General features: G+C 41.5%; 1 protein-coding gene across 1 annotated transcript in view; it reads right to left on the bottom strand.

Moving 5' to 3' along the window:
- Nucleotides 1-343: 343 nt before the first annotated feature.
- SUCLG2 (succinate-CoA ligase GDP-forming subunit beta) overlaps nt 344-20,618 on the bottom strand; it is a 293,276-nt gene continuing 273,001 nt past the window's right edge. Inside the window, exon 11 of the mRNA XM_068981830.1 lies at nt 344-1,407. Within this exon, the coding sequence (XP_068837931.1) occupies nt 1,292-1,407 (116 nt within the window). The 3' untranslated portion in view covers nt 344-1,291. The remainder of the gene's footprint in view (nt 1,408-20,618) is intronic.

Here is a 20,618-nt window from a genome sequence, read left to right as displayed (position 1 = left end):
CACTGAGAGGAAAACAGCTAATGTTGGAGCCTGAGCCACATAAGTGAGATTATATTTGAATATTTCCTACAATGCTACGCAAACTAAGGCCATGTTTTAACTGTCAGATATTTGTGGCACTTACCTGGGCTTCCAGGGTGTATAAAAATTTTCATCCTTTGATTAAGTAATCTCCTAACAGATATAGTCACTGAAAAAGTTGAGTAGAATTGGAATAATCCTGGGACAACCCAAATTTTCTATCTCTGGCTATATTGCCTAAGACACTAGTATCTTAATAAAAGAAAAAAAATTGATGAATAAAATGGATTAAAATAAGAAATACACAGATCTTAGAGTTTATAAAACAGAGGATTTTATTCGAATCTACATATAGAAAAAAATTTACCAAAATTTTAACACAAACCTATATCACATTCTTTCCCACCACAAAAATGGACACTATGCAAAAAAGCCACATTCTCTCAATTACATTTTCCCAGGTGGTAGATTCAGGGGGGAAATAGGAAGAGAGAAAAGACAGTGACACTCACAGCATAATTTCAGTGTTGTTTCATCTTGAAATGACTCAGTCAGAGATTTCCATAAGAATCAACCTTCAGTTCTGATGTTAAAAGAGAAACTTCTACTCCAAAATCACAAGTAAGGCTTCTGGCTTCATTTTTAGTATGAGGTAAACAGCATATTCAATATTAAGGCAAATGGTAGGATACATGTATGTGGTATTAATTATGAATCTTCCATTGTAAAATACATTTCATGGATCTTCTAAACATTTTGGAATTCAAAATAGTAAAAATGCTTGCAGTTTATAACAGCTACTTGTTTCAGTGTCTTAGCTGCACCTTTTTGATGGCAAATCTGTTCAATGTAATCTTGTCTGACTTTTTTTTTATAGCATGCATTTTTTTTTTTAAACACAATACAAATGTTCACCAAAATAGCTGCAAATGAACCAGGGCCTGATCTCAAATGCTGTATACACACACACTGTCTGGCCTTGTAGACTGCTCCATTGGCAAAACAATGGTGAGCTGACTCACTATGACAGAAAATTATGAGAACGCAGGTCATTAAATTAATAAAGGCTATAAGGGAAATTAAGTTGTCTAGACATCTAATTCAAAAAATACAGATTTAAAATTTTTAAACAAAAAACTTGTAATTCTTGCTCTTCCCCTTCCCCACCCCCCCTTTTTCCCCAATGGAATAACCATTTTCTTCACAGTGGTGAGAGAACCATCCCTTTTTATGGGTAAGTGCACTTCTTCCGAAGGATCAGGGCAAGGCATCACTTCTTAGCCACGCTGGCCACAGCTTTCTTGGCTGCATCCTCCAGGTCGACAGCTGAAGTGATGGGGAGTCCGCTGTTACTGAGAATGTTCTGGGCCTCGTGGACATTGGTTCCTGGAAGGGAGTGGGGGAATGTTGTACAGTCACTGAGATGGAACTGAAGGTGATGCCCCAGGAAGTTTCATATAACCTGAAGTCGTGAGATGCCTGAGCCTCCTGTACATGCGTGCATGCTAAGTTGCTTTAGTCGTGTCTGACTCTTTGCGACCCCATGGACTGTAGCCTGCCAGGCTCCTCTGTCCATGGGATTCTCCAGGCAAGAATACTGGAGTGGGTTGCCATGCCCTCCTCCAGGGGATCTTCTTGACTCAGGGATAGAACCTGCATCTCTTGCATCTCCTGCATTGGCAGATGGGTGCTTTACCACCTGGGAAGATCGCCTGAATCTTCTAACACCATTTAATTACAATTCAGGTCAATTTTTTATGATCCAGATCTAGCTATTCAGATATATTTAGATGATAAATTTATTTTTTTCCTCTTTTTAATTCAAATGCCTGGCATTAAAAAGATATTGTCTCTATTTTCTCTGGCATTAAAAAAAACAAATAATGAGGTTCTTAGAAGATCGTGAACAAAGATTAACAACCACTTGTTCAACTAATTTGAAAGAGGAAAATCTTCTTAAATAGAAATATCTTTTGACTGGATAGTCTGAATATGGAATATAAAGAAGAAAACTTCGTGCACACAAAAATTAGCAAGAGAATGGTTAAGTCAGGGCATTAGAATGATATGAAGTATGGCAGTAACACAGGAAGATGCTCAGGATGAATCTACTTATAGCTTTTCACCAGGAAGAAAATTAAAAAAACCAGATTCTAATCAATGTCACAGACAGGAAAGATGATGTGACAAAACCTGTATCAAGTGATAGTCCAGCTACAAAAAAAGATGAAAGACAGGATTTCAAGAGACTAATGGACATTTTTTTCCTGATAAAAGCTAAAATTGCTGCTGGTAATCCACACACTCAAGTGAATTTAATGTAGTTTTGGCTCATTCCAGAAGTCCTTTGTCTTAATCTCTTGAAACAAAACTTCGGAGTCATGAGCTAATCTGAGATCTGAAGTTAGAGAATCTGCTCACTGGCTCAAATCCACTGCCTGGAGACAGTGACAGTATTCAAAGTGTCCCTTTATGCTTCATCCTCATTATACCTAATAAAAATGGCAGAAGCCATGAAAATGAGCACTGTAACCTCTAATGACATCTCTTGACCGTTTCTGGTGGATCTGTAGCATATGCAGGCCAAACCATCCCACCTAATTGTGTTCTTCGGTGACTATTTAACATGCAAAACACCACTCTGTTCTTTTCAATGTGAACAAGCCCCTGGGAGAAATGTGATAAAATTTAAGTGTCTAATGAAATATCTCATCTTATATCATCTCCAGTGCTTTTATCTAGTTAGTAAGAGAGAGCCTATTTATAAACAAAGACCTTGAAATATAGTCCTTGGAGGACCTCAGAGTACAAATAAAAAGGAGATGCTTGGTCAGCATGTTTCATACCAAATGCAAAGGCAAGAATTAAGGAGGTACAATTGAGCTGAGAAGGCAGTATAGTACTGATTCTCCTGGCACACTGGGTCCACCAAAGCAGTGTTGAAGGGGACACTGGACACTGTGTCTTTGGCTCAAGGCTGATGCGGGGCCACCTTACACAGGAATCTGATGAATCGACTCCATGACAAGCAAGAACTTAAAACATAGGGAAGTTGTTACTTAAAATCCCTAGACTCCCATCCTGACTCTGTCATGTATTAATTGTGTAGTTTTGGATAAATCATTTAAATCCTTTGAGCATCAACTTCTTAATCTTCAGACATAATACTCTGATCATCTTCCTCACAATGAATATTGATTAAGCATATGTCAGGTACAGTTCTAAGGGACTTACATGTGACACATGAAAACTTTACAATGAACGTGGATAGGTCTGGTTGTACCTATTTCACAGATGAGATAACTGAGGCACAGAGAGGTTAAAAAACTTCTCTACAGTCACACAGGTTGTAAGAGGCAGAGGTGGTACTTGAATCCTGTTCTAATTATGTCCTAAAGGCATACTAGTCTGTTTTCCTATCTTTAAAATAAGGAAAATAATGCTGGTAGCAGAGATCGCCATGAGAACCAAATGAAATAATAGGTGTGAAAGCATTCTGTAAATGGCAGTCTCTGTGGCAGTCGTGGCTGGCTGTTTACCAAAGCTCCATGCTCCTCTGCTACAGTGGGAAGCTAATGCTGGGAAAGAGCTGCCAAAGAGGAACTGCAATTCCCAGGCCCCGTTCCAGGTTGGGGACGGGGGTCGTGTGACTGAGTACTGGTCAATATACTGTGAATAGCACAGAGTCAGACGCTACTGAAGCGACTCAGCAGCAGCAGCAGCAGCAGTAGCAGTAGCAGCAGCAGCAGCAACAGCAATGAAACACATGCCTGTGAAGTTTCTTCCACTTTTACTCTCTGTATTTCCTCTGTTTTCCTTGTCTGCCTTCTGAAATGTTGCCAGCCAGAAAAATATTGGATGGCAGCTTTTTTTCAGATGACAATGACTCCTTCAGCATCCATGTTTGGGTAACCCTCCAGAGCCAAGCAGCCGGCTCCTCATCCTCTCTGACTTCATATGAATCAGAACGAAAACCCTACTATATTGCTTCTGAACATATCTGTTGTTATAGGAGTGAGCATTACATTTTTATAAAAAATTCATTTCTTTGTTGATTTTTGCTATGGTCTCTTTTGTTTCTTTTGCATTTATTTCTGCCCTAATTTTTAAGACTTCTTTCCTTCTACTAACCCTGGGGTTCTTAATTTCTTCCTTTTCTAGTTGCTTTAGGTGTAGAGTTAGGTTATTTATTTGACTTTTTCCTTGTTTCTTGAGTTATGCCTGTATTGCTATGAACTTTCCCCTTAACATTGCTTTTACAGTGTCCCATAGGTTTTGGGTTGTTGTGTTTTCATTTTCATTCGTTTCTATGCATATTTTTATTTCTTTTTTGATTTCTTCTGTGATTTGTTATTCAGCAGTGTGTTGTTCAGCCTCCATATGTTGGAATTTTTAATAGTTTTTCTCCTGTAATTGAAATCTAATCTTAATGCATCGTGGTCAGAAAAGATGCTTGGAATCATTTCAATTTTTTTGAATTTACCAAGGCTAGATTTATGGCCCAGGATGTGATCTATCCTGGAGAAGGTTCTGTGTACACTTGAGAAAAAGGTGAAATTCATTGTTTTGGGGTGAAATGACCTATAGATCTCAATTGGGTCTAACTGGTCTATTATATTGTTTAAAGTTTGTGTTTCCTTGTTAATTTTCTGTTTAGTTGATCTGTCCATAGGTGTGAGTGGGGTATTAAAGTCTCCCACTATTATCGTGTTATTGTTAATTTCTCCTTTCATACTTGTTAACATTTGTCTTACATATTGTGGTGCTCCTATGTTGGGTGCATATATATTTATAATTGTTATATCTTCTTCTTGGATTGATCCTTTGATCATTATGTAGTATCCTTCTTTGCTCTTTTCACAGCCTTTATTTTAAAGTCTATTTTATCTGATATGAGTATTGCTACTCCTGCTTTCTTTTGGTCTGTATTTGCATGGAAAACCTTTTTCCAACCCTTCACTTTCAGTCTGTATGTGTCCCCTGTTTTGAGGTGGGTCTCTTGTAGACAACATATATAGGGGTATTGTTTTTGTATCCATTCAGCAGGTCTTTGTCTTTTGGTTGGGGCAGTCAACCCATTTACATTTAAGGTAATTACTGATAAATATGATCCCGTTGCCACTTACTTTATTGTTTTGGGTTCGAGTTTACACACCCTTTTTGTGTTTCCTGTCTAGAGGATATCCTTAAAGATCTAAACATAAGACCAGAAACTATAAAACTCCTAGAAGAGAACATAGGCAAAACACTCTCCGACATACATCACAGCAGGATCCTCTATGACCCAGCTCCCAGAATATTGGAAATAAAAGCAAAAATAAACAAATGGGACCTAATTAAACTTAAAAGCTTCTGCACAACAAAGGAAACTATAAGCAAGGTGAAAAGACAGCCTTCAGAATGGGAGAATATAATAGCAAATGAAGCAACTGACAAACAACTAATCTCAAAAATATACAAGCAACTCCTGCAGCTCAATTCTAGAAAAATAAACGACCCAATCAAAAAATGGGCCAAAGAACTAAATAGATATTTCTCCAAAGAAGACATACAGATGGCTAACAAACACATGAAAAGATGCTCAACATCACTCACTACCAGAGAAATGGAAATCAAAACCACAATGAGGTACCATTTCACGCCAGTCAGAATGGCTGCGATTCAAAAGTCTACAAGCAATAAATGCTGGAGAGGGTGTGGAGAAAAGGGAACCCTCTTACACTGTTGGTAGGAGTGCAAACTAGTACAGCCACTATGGAGAACAGTGTGGAGATTCCTTAAAAAACTGGAAATAGAACTGCCTTATGACCCAGCAATTCCACTGCTGGCCATACACACCAAGGAAGCCAGAACTGAAAGAGACACATGTACCCCAATGTCCATCGCAGCACTGTTTATAATAGCCAGGGCATGGAAGCAACCTAGATGTCCATCAGCAGATGAATGGATAAGAAAGCTGTGGTACATATACACAATGGAGTATTACTCAGCCATTAAAAAGAATACATTTGAATCAGTTCTAACGAGGTGGATGAAACTGGAGCTGATTATACAGAGTGAAGTAAGCCAGAAAGAAAAACACCAATACAGTATACTAATGCATATATATGGAATATAGAAAGATGGTAACGATAACCCTGTATGCGAGACAGCAAGAGACACAGATGTATCGAACAGTCTTTTGGACTCTGTGGGAGAGGGAGAGGATGGGATGATTTGGGAGAATGGCACTGAAACATGTATAAAATCATATATGAAACAAATTGCCAGTCCAGGTTTGATGCATGATACTGGATGCTTGGGGCTGGTACACTGGGATGACCCAGGGGGATGGTATGGGGAGGGAGGAAGGAGGGGGGTTCAGGATGGGGAACACATGTATACCTGTGGCAGATTCATGTTGATGTATGGCAAAACCAATACAATATTGTAAAGTAATTAACCTCCAATTAAAATAAATTTATATTTTTAAAAAAATCATTTATTTTTGTTGAAGGATATTTCTTTACAATATTGTGTTGATTTCTGCTATGTATCAGCATGAATCAGACATAGGTATACATATGTCACAAGCATTACTTTAATTAACATACTATTGTGTTAAGTGTGGGTGGCAGCTTCTAAAATGGTTCTCAGATGACTACGACCTCTTGGTGTTCATGCCCCTTGAGTACAGGCTAGAGCAGTGGCCTGCCTCTAAAGGGGAAGAATATAGCAAATGTGATGGAAGGTGACTTCTGAGACTAAGTCCATCACTGCAGTCTTGCTTTCTCTGATTTTCTTTTTGTTCACTCTAATGAAACCAACTGCCATGCTATGGGCTATGGGCTGCCCCATGGGGAAACTCACAATGCAAAGGACTGAGGGCAGTCTCCAGCCAGCAGGCACCAAGGAACTGAGGTGTTCATTCCAACAACCCATAAAGAGCTGCACCCCACCAACAACTGTGTGAATGTGCTTACAGGCAACAAGCCCCGCTCCCGCCACCCCCATGAGGCAAGCTGCAACAGGACCCCAGTCCTGGCTGACACAGTGATTGGACTTGAGAGAGATCTTGAGCCAGAGGACAGAGCTGAACCAGTGCTGGATTCTGCACCAAAGAAATTGTAAGATGGTCAATGTTTTTTGTGCTGCTGCTGCTGCTAAGTTGCTTCAGTTGTGTCCGACTCTGTGTGACCTCATAGATGGCAACCCACCAGGCTCCCCCGTCCCTGGGATTCTCCAGGCAAGAACACTGGAGTGGGTTGCCATTTCCTTCTCCAATGCATGAAAGTGAAATGTGAAAGCGAAGTTGCTCAGCTGTGTCCGACTCTTCGCGACCTCATGGACTGCAGCCTACCAGGCTCCTCCATCCGTGGGATTTTGCAGGCAAGAGTGGCAGCTAAATTTTGGGGCAGTTTGTTTCACACTAGAACTTAACTAATGCAGATGAAAAGATTTACTGTTTCATTAAGAACAACCTCAATGTGCATTTTGATTCTTTTGGTAAAGTTTCAGCCAAGGTCCCAGAGGCTGAAAAGTAGGACAGGGGATCAGACTGTGGCAAGTGTTGGTACCAGCCTAAAGGATTCCAACCTTAATCTGCAGGCTTACGTATAATAGTAGTGGTAGAGAGTGAATGAGTCTTGACAGACACAGAATCGAATCAGTCTTTGAACTAGAAGGTCAATGAAAGTTAAAGATGGAAATTTTTATCTCCTTCAACAGAGATATGGACTTAGAACACTCTCTCCACCTAGGCTTCAGAGAAGAAAAATCTACATTATGCTACAGGAGACTCAGAATTCTCCCTCTTCCTTTCTCAACACACAGCTCCCCAGATCCCCATGGATCACTCCAAGAGGCAGTCTTATCTGCCTGAACATCCCTCACCTTCTCATCTACTTCTCCTCGATATGACTCCTCTTGTGGGTAAAGGTCTCACCCACATACAGGTCTACACCAAGCTCTGCGTATCTGGACTGAAAGAGTTCTGCTAGGAGTGGGGATAACAACAATAAAAGTAGAAAGCAGCTTTCGTTTCACACAGTTCACACATTGATCTGGGGTTCTAAGCATATTTGCTCCCCTGTTCCTCAGTAGAAACCCTGAGATAGCTGCTATTATCTTCCTTTTACAGAGGAGAGGACTGAGGCACAAATAAGTTAAAGGCTAGTCCATATGGCTAGTAATAGGAAGCAGTGGAATGAACATTCAAATAATGCTTGACACACCCATTCTGATACCTGAATAAGTCCTTCTTATGATTTTGTAAATATCTGTCATCATCATCCTTATAACAACAACAATAAAACATCTGGTTTACAAAGTCCTCCCATATTACTTTCTCTGACCCTTAAAAGGAACTTGTAAATTTGATGTTTCTAAATAAACCCTTGAGTTCAATGTTTATAAATCAGTTCTTTTTCTTTTCTTTTGTTTTTTTAAGCCAAGAGCACTGAGGCTTAGTGACTGACTGGCAGAATTCAGTTTCAAAATCCTTTGCTTTCTGGACTCTATTTTGATTTCCCAGTGACTCTTGTTTGACATTTAAAACACAGCCCTTTCCCATGCATGAGATCATCAGAACCTCAATGAGGCTATAAATTATTCAAGAACAAGGATCATGTACAACTAGGATGTCTGCTCTTTTGGCTAAACCTTCTGTCCCCACAGTCCCTGCTCTAAGAGGGATCATGGCATATTTTCTGCCCCAAGGCAGACCTTGACTGCTTCCAAGACACTTCCTTGCACCTGACCCAAGGGCAGTCCAAATACAGACCATGGTCATTAGTCCAATTAGATTTGCTCTGTAGAGAATCTCAATGGGTGGTTTCCATGAAAGAGAAAGTAGTAGCATGAAAAGGACTTCTAGTCATAGGTAGGCAGATGAGAGAAAGACAGTGCAAATACGCAGAAGGTGGAGAGTCAAGTGAAGAGACCAAGGGCTGAAATGATATTCCTGAGGTCTGCCTCCAACTCAGACCCTGCTCTTCCTGTGGGCCAGCTTTATTATGGCCCCCATCCACTGAGAGAACTGTTGGTTCACCTTCCTTTCCGTGAGTATGCATGAATACTGCATACTCCTGATATGCATTATACCTCCTGATAAATGGGTTGTTCTTCCTTATAACCAACTGGCCAGTTCCTGAATTAATACCCTTTGCAGCATCCAACTTAGCACCAGATATACCCAAGAGGGAAAATCACTGACAGAGAAACCCGTGAACCTGCAGACAAGCCTGCTATGCCCTCTACCCTGAGCTCTGCTGCCCTCTCTGCTTGGAGAACGCCACATGTCTGTGAACTATCTTTTTAAATGACATTTCTTTGGGGATGCTTTCTTGTCACCACATCTTAACCCCCATCCTAGAGTAGTGGATTGGAAAATAAACTTCCCAAATACTTTGTACATCTAAAATCCCAGCACTATCAGGACTGCTTACTGACATTGCTCTTGTCCCCACTAAACATACGCTTTGGAAGGGCTGCCATTGCTCAGGTTTGCTCACCGGGTACCTCCAGGCACAGTGTCCCCCACAAAGGATGTGTCTGTGCACGGACTGAATAACCATGGACAGGCTCAACCATACAAAGTGAACTTCAAGCAGCAAGTGTGGGTGACTCCTCTTCTGAGCGCCTTGCTGGCCCAACACCTCAAAATAATTCTTTTAATGAGGTTGAAATAAAAAACCCAAATGGCCTCAGGGAAAATGAAGAGGGCTGCTTCTGAGCTTTCTGAGTCCTCAATGCTTTCACTGGCCCCTCTTTCTAAGAAGGGCCACATAGCAGCTGGCTGTGTTGAGTGTCCTTGAGGGAGGCTCCAAGCTGCTGCCACTTCTAGCTGTCCAGGCATATGAGGTCACTCTGCTCAAGGTTAACAACCAGAGGTGGTGGCCAGGGTAACAGAGTGGATAGGGCAGCTCCAAACTAACACAGGGTCCTTCTCTCCTTCCAGCCGCTCCTGCAGGGCCCTATTAAAAGGCCTAATTTCTTCATAATTCCAGGATCCACTAAAGTGAATTTAATTATACTTGCAGTTACACTTCAATTGCAGTCTTAATTATGAAGCACATACTAGGCAAGCTCAGAGCCAAGCAGTTTTAGAAGAGAATCTCGCAGTGGAATAGAAAGCTGAGGCATAGGACTATGAGGAAAAAGGGGAAATATACAGAGGAGCCTTGGTCAAATGAAAATCTGTCACACAAGGTTGGGGGGTGGTGGTGTCAGAAACAGAGTAAGAAAGAGAGAAACACACACACAACAGATGAGATGGAGGGTGTGGCAGAGCCAGGGGCAGGAGAGTCAAAAAGAAAGAGACAGAGAGACCAGATAAACAGAGAGGGAGAAGAGGAAAGAGACCAAAAAACAAATAAACAAACAAAAAAAGGAGAATGAGAGACAGAATGGATGAAAGAGGAGACTAGAGATTGAGATGACTAAGAGAATGAAGGACAAAGAGAGATGAAGAGTCAAACAGAGAGAATGAGGGGGAACGAAGTGAGGATGCCAAGTTTCTTCCACAGCAGCCCTACCCTGACCCTGCCAGCATCTCCCTTTCAGCACCCTGGTCTATTTCTCCTTGGCTGGCAGGGCTAGGGACAGGCCAGGGAGAAGCAAAGCCAGGGCAGGCCCTGCAGCCCAAGGCTTGGAGAGGAATTACAAATCACTTCCTCATTCTGGTTCTGAGAGCAGCTGGAAGGGCAAGTGGAGATGCAAAGAAGATGGTGAGAAAGAACAGCCATCACTGAAACGAGGTCATTGGAAATGATGAGGGGAATGGAGGGAGCCTTCAACAAATGCTTGCTAGTCTGCAGATTCTTTTTGTTAATGACATCATGTGAGTACTTCAGCTTAGTTTCTTCTTGATTCACGAAGTGGCTGACACCTACTCCACATTCCCTTCCCGTCCTTATTTCTCAATAGAAACCATCATGGCTGCTAAACTGTGACACGGAATCAAGAGTTCCAAACAGACTGTTTATTTGCACACAATTACAAATGAAATTGATCTCTTTCCCACATTTAAATTGTGCTGCTGACATTTTCTAATATTTATTAAAGGTTGGGTTTCTTTTTAATGAGGCTGCAGGACAACACTTTAAATAACCACCTGTATAGATACTGATCAACTTGTGCTAGTTGAAGTTCAGGCACTTCTTAATATTTGCCTGTTGAAAGCCACTCAGCTAAATGGTTACCTACCACTGCAGGCTTTAAAAATAGCAATAGGGAGTCACAAGGGAGTGAGTTTAAAATGAAATCTTGCTCTATTGGTAGAGGATATTATAAAAAGAACAATAATAATTATTAAAATTAAAAAAAAATTTCCCATCTCTTCCACATGATTTACCACTTACTTCCTGCCACTGGGTGGAGTGAGAGAGCTGTATACAGAGATGCAAAGTTAATTTATCAAAATTTGTTCCTTGTTTTCATTACGTGGGAGAGAAGATAACAGTAGTGGACTCTAATTACAGGGCTTTGTTCAAAAGGTGCAGCCCCTCCCCACCACTTAGGCCAGCTTTTTATCATAGGGCTGTGAAGAAAACTTCTCTCTAGTTTTAAAAAGTATTATTTTAATAGGAATTCAGCTTTTTCTAAAAAAATAAGTTATTACAATTAATGCAAGTTATTTTTAATACAATAGTTAGCACTTACTATATATTAGGTATAATAAATGTTCGTTGGACACGTCAGTAGAGGGGTTCACAAGTATACTACTGGTTGAATCTTCACAGCAACCCTAAAGCTGACACTGCTATCCCCACTCTACAAACAAGGCAACTGAGGCACTAGGGGGCTTAGGAACTTGCCCAACGTCCCTCAGCAAACCCCAGGCTAGAACCTAGGTTTGTCTGACTATAAAACCGCACGACAACCCTGCAGTCTTGGCCATTTAGTGCCAGAAGGACTCTCAGGGCTCCTTTGGGATCAGTCCCTTGTTCTCACTAGAGGAAACTGAGGTCCAGAGACGTGAGATGAAGTACCCGAACAACCAGCAAACGATGACAGGTCTGTGTCTCAGGCTGGTGCAATGGCCTGGGGGACAAACTCAGGCTGCTTCCTCTTTTTGTACCACCTGTGAGCTTAATAGTTTTTACATTTTTTAGACAGTTGGGAAAAAATCAGAATAATATTTTGTGATACATGAAAATTACATGAAATTCAAATTTCAGTGCCCATAAATAAAGTTTCAGTGGAACACAGCCAAAGTGATTCATTTACAGATCATCGATGGCTGCTTTTGTGCTCCAGTGGCGGAGCTGAGGACTTGTGACAGAAACAGCATGGCTCATAAATCCTAAAATACTCGAGCCCTGTTTTGAGTAATTGAGTCTTTTTTTCATTTTCCCCAGGATAGGAGAGGTCAGTGGAAACAAACCAAATTCTATAAAGCAGCAGCTTCCTCCTCAAATGTTCACTGTCCCTGTGCCCTTGATCCTCCTTCATTATTCTTCCGAGTGACAATCAGATAGAGGAGGTCCATTTTCTTGGTGACACGTAAATTTAGAAAGCTTATCACATCTCTTGTGTCCTGTGATTGTATTGTTGGAAATGGAATAACTCATTGAGGATCAGAAGCAAGGCTCCTGCTGCATCTGTGGCCCCTCATTCGTTTAAGATGATGGGCATCTTACAGCTAGCACCTTGCAGGAGTCCATCCATATGGAATCACTCGAGTTGTGCATAAAACCTCAGATAAAAATGAGAGCTGACAATCACGGAGACAGGGATCATTCTAGGTTATTTTAGAATTCATCTGTTCCTTAGAATATCCCTGTGAGGCTGATATATTTTTACTCCTGTTTCACAGATGAGGAAGCTGAGATTTAAACTTCGTTTTGGTATTGACTAGCTGAGCAACCTGGGAAAGTCACTGTAGCTGGATGAGTATCTTACTGAATACTGTGTATCCCTTATGTTTTATAAAAATTGAAGATGACATAAGATAGCCTGTGGGGCTGTATCATACATACCTACTGGCTTCAATGATTTCTTCTCACTTGGCAAGAAAAAAAAACAAATGCCCAGGCTGTGAACATGAGTAGAATTCCTATGATGACAGCCAGAGGTGGCAGGAAGCTGACTGCCAGATTCTTTACGTTTCCTTGAATGGTGTGTATGTGTTTATGATCACACAAGCAGGTTTAGGATCAGATCTAACATAATGGTTGAGGGCTTGTGACAGATGCCTATGCTCTTCCTCTCATCTGTATGAACTCTCAGACAAGTAACACAGATATTAATGTAAACCAAAGGCTCGGGAGTCTTTATGTTAAACTAGAATAGGAGAAGCCCTCTGGCAAGTAGGATACATTACAGTCTGCACCTGCTCAGGTAAGAATGTTCTAAGAAAGAAGGAATGTTCCTTCACCTGAACATCTACCTGCATGTGGACTTCCCTTTCATGCCTTCCTTCAGCACACCTCATGGCTTTCAATCCCTGTATTGATATATTCTAACTTACAGTGATCGCAGGAGTTTTCATACATAATTTCGGTGGTGTGAGACTTCTGTCTGATATGCTATCTTTGGAACCCCACTGCTGCCTAAGAAGTGACGTGACATGACTGCATCACTGCACATACTCTGAACATACCTGGGAGAAATCTCTGAGTAGACATCATTGTTAACGTTTTGCTGAAAAGAAGTTAGATTTGGAGAGCTTAATATTGCCTGTCAAATGCTTTGTTGGATCTCAATGAAATCTTCCAAAGCTGAGGACAAAAAGAGATTTAGACATAGGTACCATGGTGAGTTTCCAGAGTTCTAGGTCTTGATGCTAGTCTCTTCTCTACATGAAGCAACAAACTATGTCCCACCGTTTGCTTCTGTAAAATAAGATTTACTGTGGCATAACCATGCCCATTCCTTTCTGTATTGTCTGTGCTGCTTCGGCACCATGATGGCAAAGCTGAGTCATTGCTACAGGAAATAACATGGCTCACAAAGCCTAAAAAAAATTCTGTTGTTTACAGAAAAAGTCTGCAGATCTTGTGGTATACCACCCAAATTTTTGGCCCTGTGGCCCAGTCTCCTCTGGTGCTTCTCCAGCTTTAAGCTGCTGCTTCCTACTTCTGGTGCATGGGTTGTGATATTTCTAGGGATGAAGATCCCACCTATGATCTCTTTGAATAGACAATGGTCAGTACTTGGCTCAAGTGCCCTCGCTCTCCTTACCCACATCAATAATGATCACAGAACTCTTTCCTGCTGACCAGGGCTACAGCCTTGGAATCTTCCTTGGCATAGCACTCCTGGCAGCTACTGCCAATAAATATATAGAAGGTGGCATGACATGAAAGCTATTTGTCATTCCTATCCTAAAACATTCCATGAGAAAGTCTCTCGGCTTGGGCAGCTCTGTCTCTGGATATACTCAAGGTGGTGCACTCTGGGAGAGGCTTATCAACAGAGCATGCCTGTCACCTGTAAAACAGCACAGACTGAATCTGCTGTCTTTTCCCTCATACCTATGTGTTTTCTCTTTCTTCCTCTATGATGGCTGACAGAATACGACTTTCAAATGTTACATAAGGAACTGACTGGTCACAGGGAAAATACTCAGGGAGCAGATGGCAGTACTGTGAGGTCATAAGCAGGACTCAGGATATGATAGTCCTCATTGCTCCTTATTAAAGTGCCCCACCCCAAGCTTCTGCTCAGAAAATCAACTTGTTTTTGAAGAGATGTCCATTGCTTAGACTGGGGTGGGCACTTGACCAAAAGGCAGTCCACTCCTAAGGCAGACAAATGACCTGTGATGTACCTGACAGGGACATTTTCCCTCCATGCAGGGGGCAGTCATTGACATAATATGCCCCTTCTCTTCTCTGACTGACTCCACAGTGGCAGTGGAGGGCTGTATCTGACCAAATGTATGAAAGGAGAAAGTTGGCAGGGATGGCCCAGCCCAATCCTCTGGCCTTCCTTCTGCCGTGATGCTCACAGTCAGCCCAGGTCAATCTCTGCCCCTCAGCATTCTGCCCTGGGGTAGGGGAGGGAGGCCCACCCAAGTCCAGCGGTACCCATGACTGGCTGTGGACAGCTGCCTAATATGGGAGTTAGGCAGAGTAACAGCTCACTTTTAGTACACAGTAAGTTACCTACTTCAACTTCTCTACCAGGAATGAAGGTGATATTTTTCCTTTGTCCTTTTTCTTATTTCTCACGGTATCAGAACCCAGACAGGGAAAAACCTGTTTGGTCCCCTCAAAGATCCCAATAACACTGTCTGGCTGGATGGGCTGTGGACAACAGGAGGGATGGTTATCACAGAAGCTTAAACAATTGACAATCTGTGGGATCTGGACTTCTACAGAATTGAGGAAGCTGGCTGGCCCTAGTGAGAGGCTGAGGGGGTAGAGGCACCAAGAAAGAAAAAGAGGGAGTGAGAAGGTCAGAGTACGGGGGTTTCCAAGTACAATGCCATTAAAACCTTACATTAAACATCTGATTTACTGAGGTGGTCAGAGAATTTAAAGTTGTAACATCCATAAAACTGAAAAAAAAAAAAATGCTGCATAAAACAGAGGCCATCTTCCTTGAAGGAGCCCTAGTCCTGTAATTATACTGACTGCTCCCTTGAAGTGCAGAAGGCTTTCACTTGTGCAAGTTAGTCACACAAACTACCAAGGGATAAAATGAGAGTGCAAATTGCCAAATACAGTAGACTCTTTGTCTGGAAACTTAAATATTAAATCACAAAAAGCTTTTAACTAGCTTAATACTTTAGGTAGGTCCTGTGAGACTTGGTCTAAGGTTTAAGAGTGGCAAAGTTTAAGCATTTAGAAGTGTTTATCGATTGAGACAATGAGAGGATTTAAGTCTTGTTGACAGAACAAGATTTTCTCCAATGGCTCATTTTGTTTAACCTGGTGATGATGAATTAAACACGATGGAAGAGACACAGGAAGAAGATGCTAGTGATAAAAAGGAGGAGAGGAGGCAGATGTCAACATGAAGTGAAAATGGTTCCAGTAAAGAAGCACCCACTGGTGACACTGAAGGAGGGAGGAGACAAAGAGAGTGAGGCAGAAAGTCAGGTGAGGAATGGGGTGTGCAGAAAATGGAAACTGGAAGAGTAGGGACAGAAGAAAAATGAGAATCAAACAGAGAGGAAGAGAGACATGTCCTGACAGAAAACATCAGAACCCTCATCCAGGAGCCGTGCTCCCAATGACAGCCACGTGAGAACTGAAACGCAGCGAGAAGGGAAGATATACTCGGGGAGGCTGGGGTGCAGGTGAGGACCAGGCCCATCTCATCTTGCAGGGAGCAGGAACTGAGAAAGGAAAATGCAAGAAGGCAGAGGCCAGCGGTGCTATCAAACAGAGCCAGACGCCAGTCCTGCTGGGCGTCTGCGCTTACTCTGCCCAGGATGGTGCTGCCACTCAGCGGGGCATCCCTTAGTCTCTGCAGTCTCAGAGTATAAGCAGCAAGCCTAGAGCACAAACCTTCTGAATGAAAACTTTCCCAAGCTAGTCGCTCACAGTCAATCTGCCATAGCTGACTTTCTGATGGGAGTCACAAAGACAATCACACTCTCCTCTCCAGGTCTCATATTCTAGCATAACTGAAGCCTCGATGAATGGACGGCTGCCAAGCAGATGGACACAGCTGAAGGCTCGGTGGCTGTCTCTTAATGCTTCAGTGCTCAGGGTTTCTTTTCCCCTTAGGCAGACCAAAGCACAGCGCAGCAATTTCTGTGTGTCCGTGCTAAGAAGGACACTTGATGTGCATACATCTGATGTGGGTCCAATCTGTCAGTATTTCAGGAAGGCTTATCAAGAAAGTGTTAATAAGAGAAACAAGACAAAGTTTCTGACTCAGGGATGTTTACATTCTCAATAACTTTAGAAAGTTTATGGAACATTAGTGAGATTGGAAGGATAAGGAGGGACACCACAAGGGATTCTTGTTTCTAAAGACATTTGGCAAAAGAAAAGTTAAGATGTTTATGTTGCTGAAACAAAATTTTGGTACTGAGTGAAAAAATTAAATTGAGATTTGGCTATGAGAAACAGATTCCAATCTATAGATTGTCTAGACTCATTACCACTTCCTTATGAACTTAACTTTGAATTATAATGAACACCTGCGAGAAAAGTAAATTCTTCTTCAGGCATATCTGAGACACAGAAGTTGGCTGCAGACTGAAGTGGGATAGTAAGAAAGAAAAATCAATTCTGAAAAAGAAAACTCCTGAAGGTTTTAGCAGATTCTGATCCAGCACCATAAAACTTCCCATGTGGAATACAGAGCCTTGGCTAAAACACGTCTGCATGCTAACTAAACACACCAAGTTGTCAATAAATGTCTGTACATTTCTCAGTCGGATCACAGGTTGGGCTAAACTAACCATCTAGGTAATTTCTGTGCCAAGTCTGTACACATTTCAAAAAGGAAGGAAAAAATAAAACTCATTTCATTTGTTCTTTATTCATGTCAAGAACAAAGTTCTATAAAAGCTAAACTCCCTGCAAAAGTGTGCTTGTTCAATTTACCAAAGAGTCTTTTAAATAAAAATAATCCTATATCTCAGTTGATAAAGTCTATTCTGATAAGGCAGGTAAATACATGTAATTATAAAGTCACCAAATTTTCAGAGAGTAATCCTTTCCTTATCCACTGGTAAAATAGCCTGTAATTATTATACAGCTGAGAACAAAGATCTGTCCACAAAATCCCACTAAATACAGCCTGATTTGATTGAATAAAACTTTTCACATCTGGATATTTCTAATACACCATATATGGCAACAGTCTTTAAAACGTGGACCCACAAACTGGTGAGAATTACGGCAAGGAACTCGGCTCTTCTGAATAGTCACATAACAGCCAAGAGAGGCCACCTTCTCTGTTTATAGGAAATAGATACTAGCCTAGTAATGAATCACATGATCAGGCTTTCAAAATATCTCTTATCTGGATCATTAAAAACCTCACATTTGTTCAGACTCTACAGCTATGTGTCAAAGTATCTTAGAAAGCAGCCAATAAATATTAGCAATATTTTTTTACTATTGTAATTCAGATTCTGGTAAGGTTTTTCTATCACACTTCACTTTCATGTGTCATTGCTTGGCTTTTCATAAGATGCTGGGATGGTGGACACCCATTTCTCATCTCACTGTTACTAACTAGGGAGACAATGGTGGTGTTCAGAGAATGCGAACCAATTTTAGGACTAACACAAAAAACGTTATTTTTGAAGTTTATCTCAGCTAAAACAAATTATGGTGTCAAGTTAAACAAAAACTATCACTAGACTTGTTCAAAATGTTCCTGCTTCTTTGTACCACTTTGCCTTTCTCTGTCACCAGAGAAAAGAAAAGTTTGCTATGTTTAGAAATACAGAAGGATCTAAATGATACTCTAAGGTTAGGTAATATATAACTGAATGCAGAGAGATTTGTGAGAGGTACAGAATTTATGTTCTAACCAATAAGAAAGCAAATGAAAACATTTATATTGAGTCTAAGAGAAATTCCTGAGAGGGCCCTGTGGTTAGCAAATTCTTCCCCACTAAAAGTACTGAGAACAAGACTTTCTGTGACAAGGGATTTGGGGTTTTGATTGGTTTCTCATTTTAACTGAGCTGTGCTATTGGGGAATAATTCCCAATGACCTGAGTCCTGAGTATGGTTTACAGGGCCCTTCAAAATGGAGGTGACTTGTCTACTTGTCCATCATACCTCTCTTTGGATCTTCCCCTGTACTACCACATCTCTGCTGCCACACAGATTCCAACTGATATTACAGCTTCATCTCAAATAAAGGATGTTCAGTTCAGTTCAGTCGCTCAGTCGTGTCCAACTCTTTGTGACCCCATTGACTGCAGCTTGCCAGGCCTCCCTGTCCATCACCAACTCGCAGTTTACTCAAACTAATGTCCATTGAGTCAGTGATGCCATCCGACCAGCTCATCCTCTGTCATGCCTTTCTCCTCCCACCTTCAATCATTTCCAGCATCAGGGTCATCTCAGATGAGTCAGTTCTTTGCATCAGGTGGCCAAAGTATTGGAGTTTCAGCTTCAGTATCAGTCCTTCCAATGAATATTCAGGACTGATTTCCTTTAGAATGGACTGGTTGGATCTCCTTGCTGCCTAAGGGACTCTCAAGATTCTTCTCCAAGCACCAATTCTTTGACATTCAGTTCAGTCGCTCAGTCGTGTCCGACTCTTTGTGACCCCATAAATCGCAGCACGCCAGGCCTCCCCGTTCATCACCAACTCCCGGAGTTCACTCAGACTCACGTCCATCGAGTCCGTGATGCCATCCAGCCATCTCATCCTCTGTTGTCCCCTTCTCCTCCTGCCCACAATCCCTCCCAGCATCAGAGTCTTTTCCAGTGAGTCAACTCTTTGCAAGAGGTGGCCAAAGTACTGGAGTTTCAGCTTTAGCATCATTCCTTCCAAAGAAATCCCAGGGCTGATCTCCTTCAGAATGGACTGGTTGGATCTCCTTGCAGTCCAAGGGACTCTCAAGAGTCTTCTCCAACACCACAGTTCAAAAGCATCAATTCTTCGGCGCTCAGCCTTCTTCACAGTCCAACTCTCACATCCATACATGACTACTGGAAAAACCATAGCCTTGACTAGACGGACCTTAGTCGGCAAAGTAATATCTCTGCTTTTGAATATGCCATCTAGGTTGGTCATAACTTTTCTTCCAAGGAGTAAGAGTCTTTTAATGTCATGGCTGCAATCACCATCTGCAGTGATTTTGGAGCCCCCCAAAATAAAGTTTGACACTGTTTCCACTGTTTCCCCATCTATTTCCCATGAAATGATGGGACCAGATGCCATGATCTTCATTTTCTGAATGTTGAGCTTTAAGCCAACTTTTTCACTCTCCTCTTCACTTTCATCAAGAGGCTTTTTAGTTCCTCTTCATTTTCTGCCATAAGGGTGGGGTCATCTGCATATCTGAGGTTATTGATATTTCTCCTGGCAATCTTGATTCCAGCTTGTGTTTCTTCCAGTCCAGCGTTTCTCATGATGTACTCTGCATAGAAGTTAAAGAAGCAGGGTGACAATATACAGCCTTGACGTACTCCTTTTCCTATTTGGAACCAGTCTGTTGTTCCACGTCCAGTTCTAACTGTTGCTTCCTGACCTGCATATAGGGTTCTCAAGAGGCAGGTCAGGTGGTCTGGTATTCCCATCTCTTTAGGAATTTTCCAGTTTGTTGTGATCCGCACAAAGACTTTAGCATAGTCAATGAAGCAGATTTTTTTTTTTTTTAATTCTCTTGCTTTTTCTACAATCCAACAGATTATGGCAATTTGATCTCTGGTTCCTCTGCCTTTTCTAAATCCAGGTTGAACATGTGGAAGTTCATGGTTCACACACTGTTAAAGCCTGACTTGGATAATTTTAAACATTACTTTGCTGGCATGTGAGATGAGTGTAACTGTGCGGTAGTCTGGGCAAATAAAGGATGGCTACACCTTAATGTCATCCTTTCCCAGTCTATCTAGTTTCTACTTTTGACTTTCCCAAGTTCGTTAACCGTGCCATTGTTCTTCTAGTCATAGATTTAAACCTTAGAGCCCCACTTTCTCTCATCTCTTTTTCTAGTTCTGTTCTTGTTCCTATTCAATTTTATC

The sequence above is a fragment of the Capricornis sumatraensis genome, chromosome 10, assembly GCF_032405125.1.
Source record: "Capricornis sumatraensis isolate serow.1 chromosome 10, serow.2, whole genome shotgun sequence".
Taxonomy (NCBI): Eukaryota; Metazoa; Chordata; class Mammalia; order Artiodactyla; family Bovidae; genus Capricornis; species Capricornis sumatraensis.
This window is presented reverse-complemented; position numbering and strand designations above follow the sequence as displayed.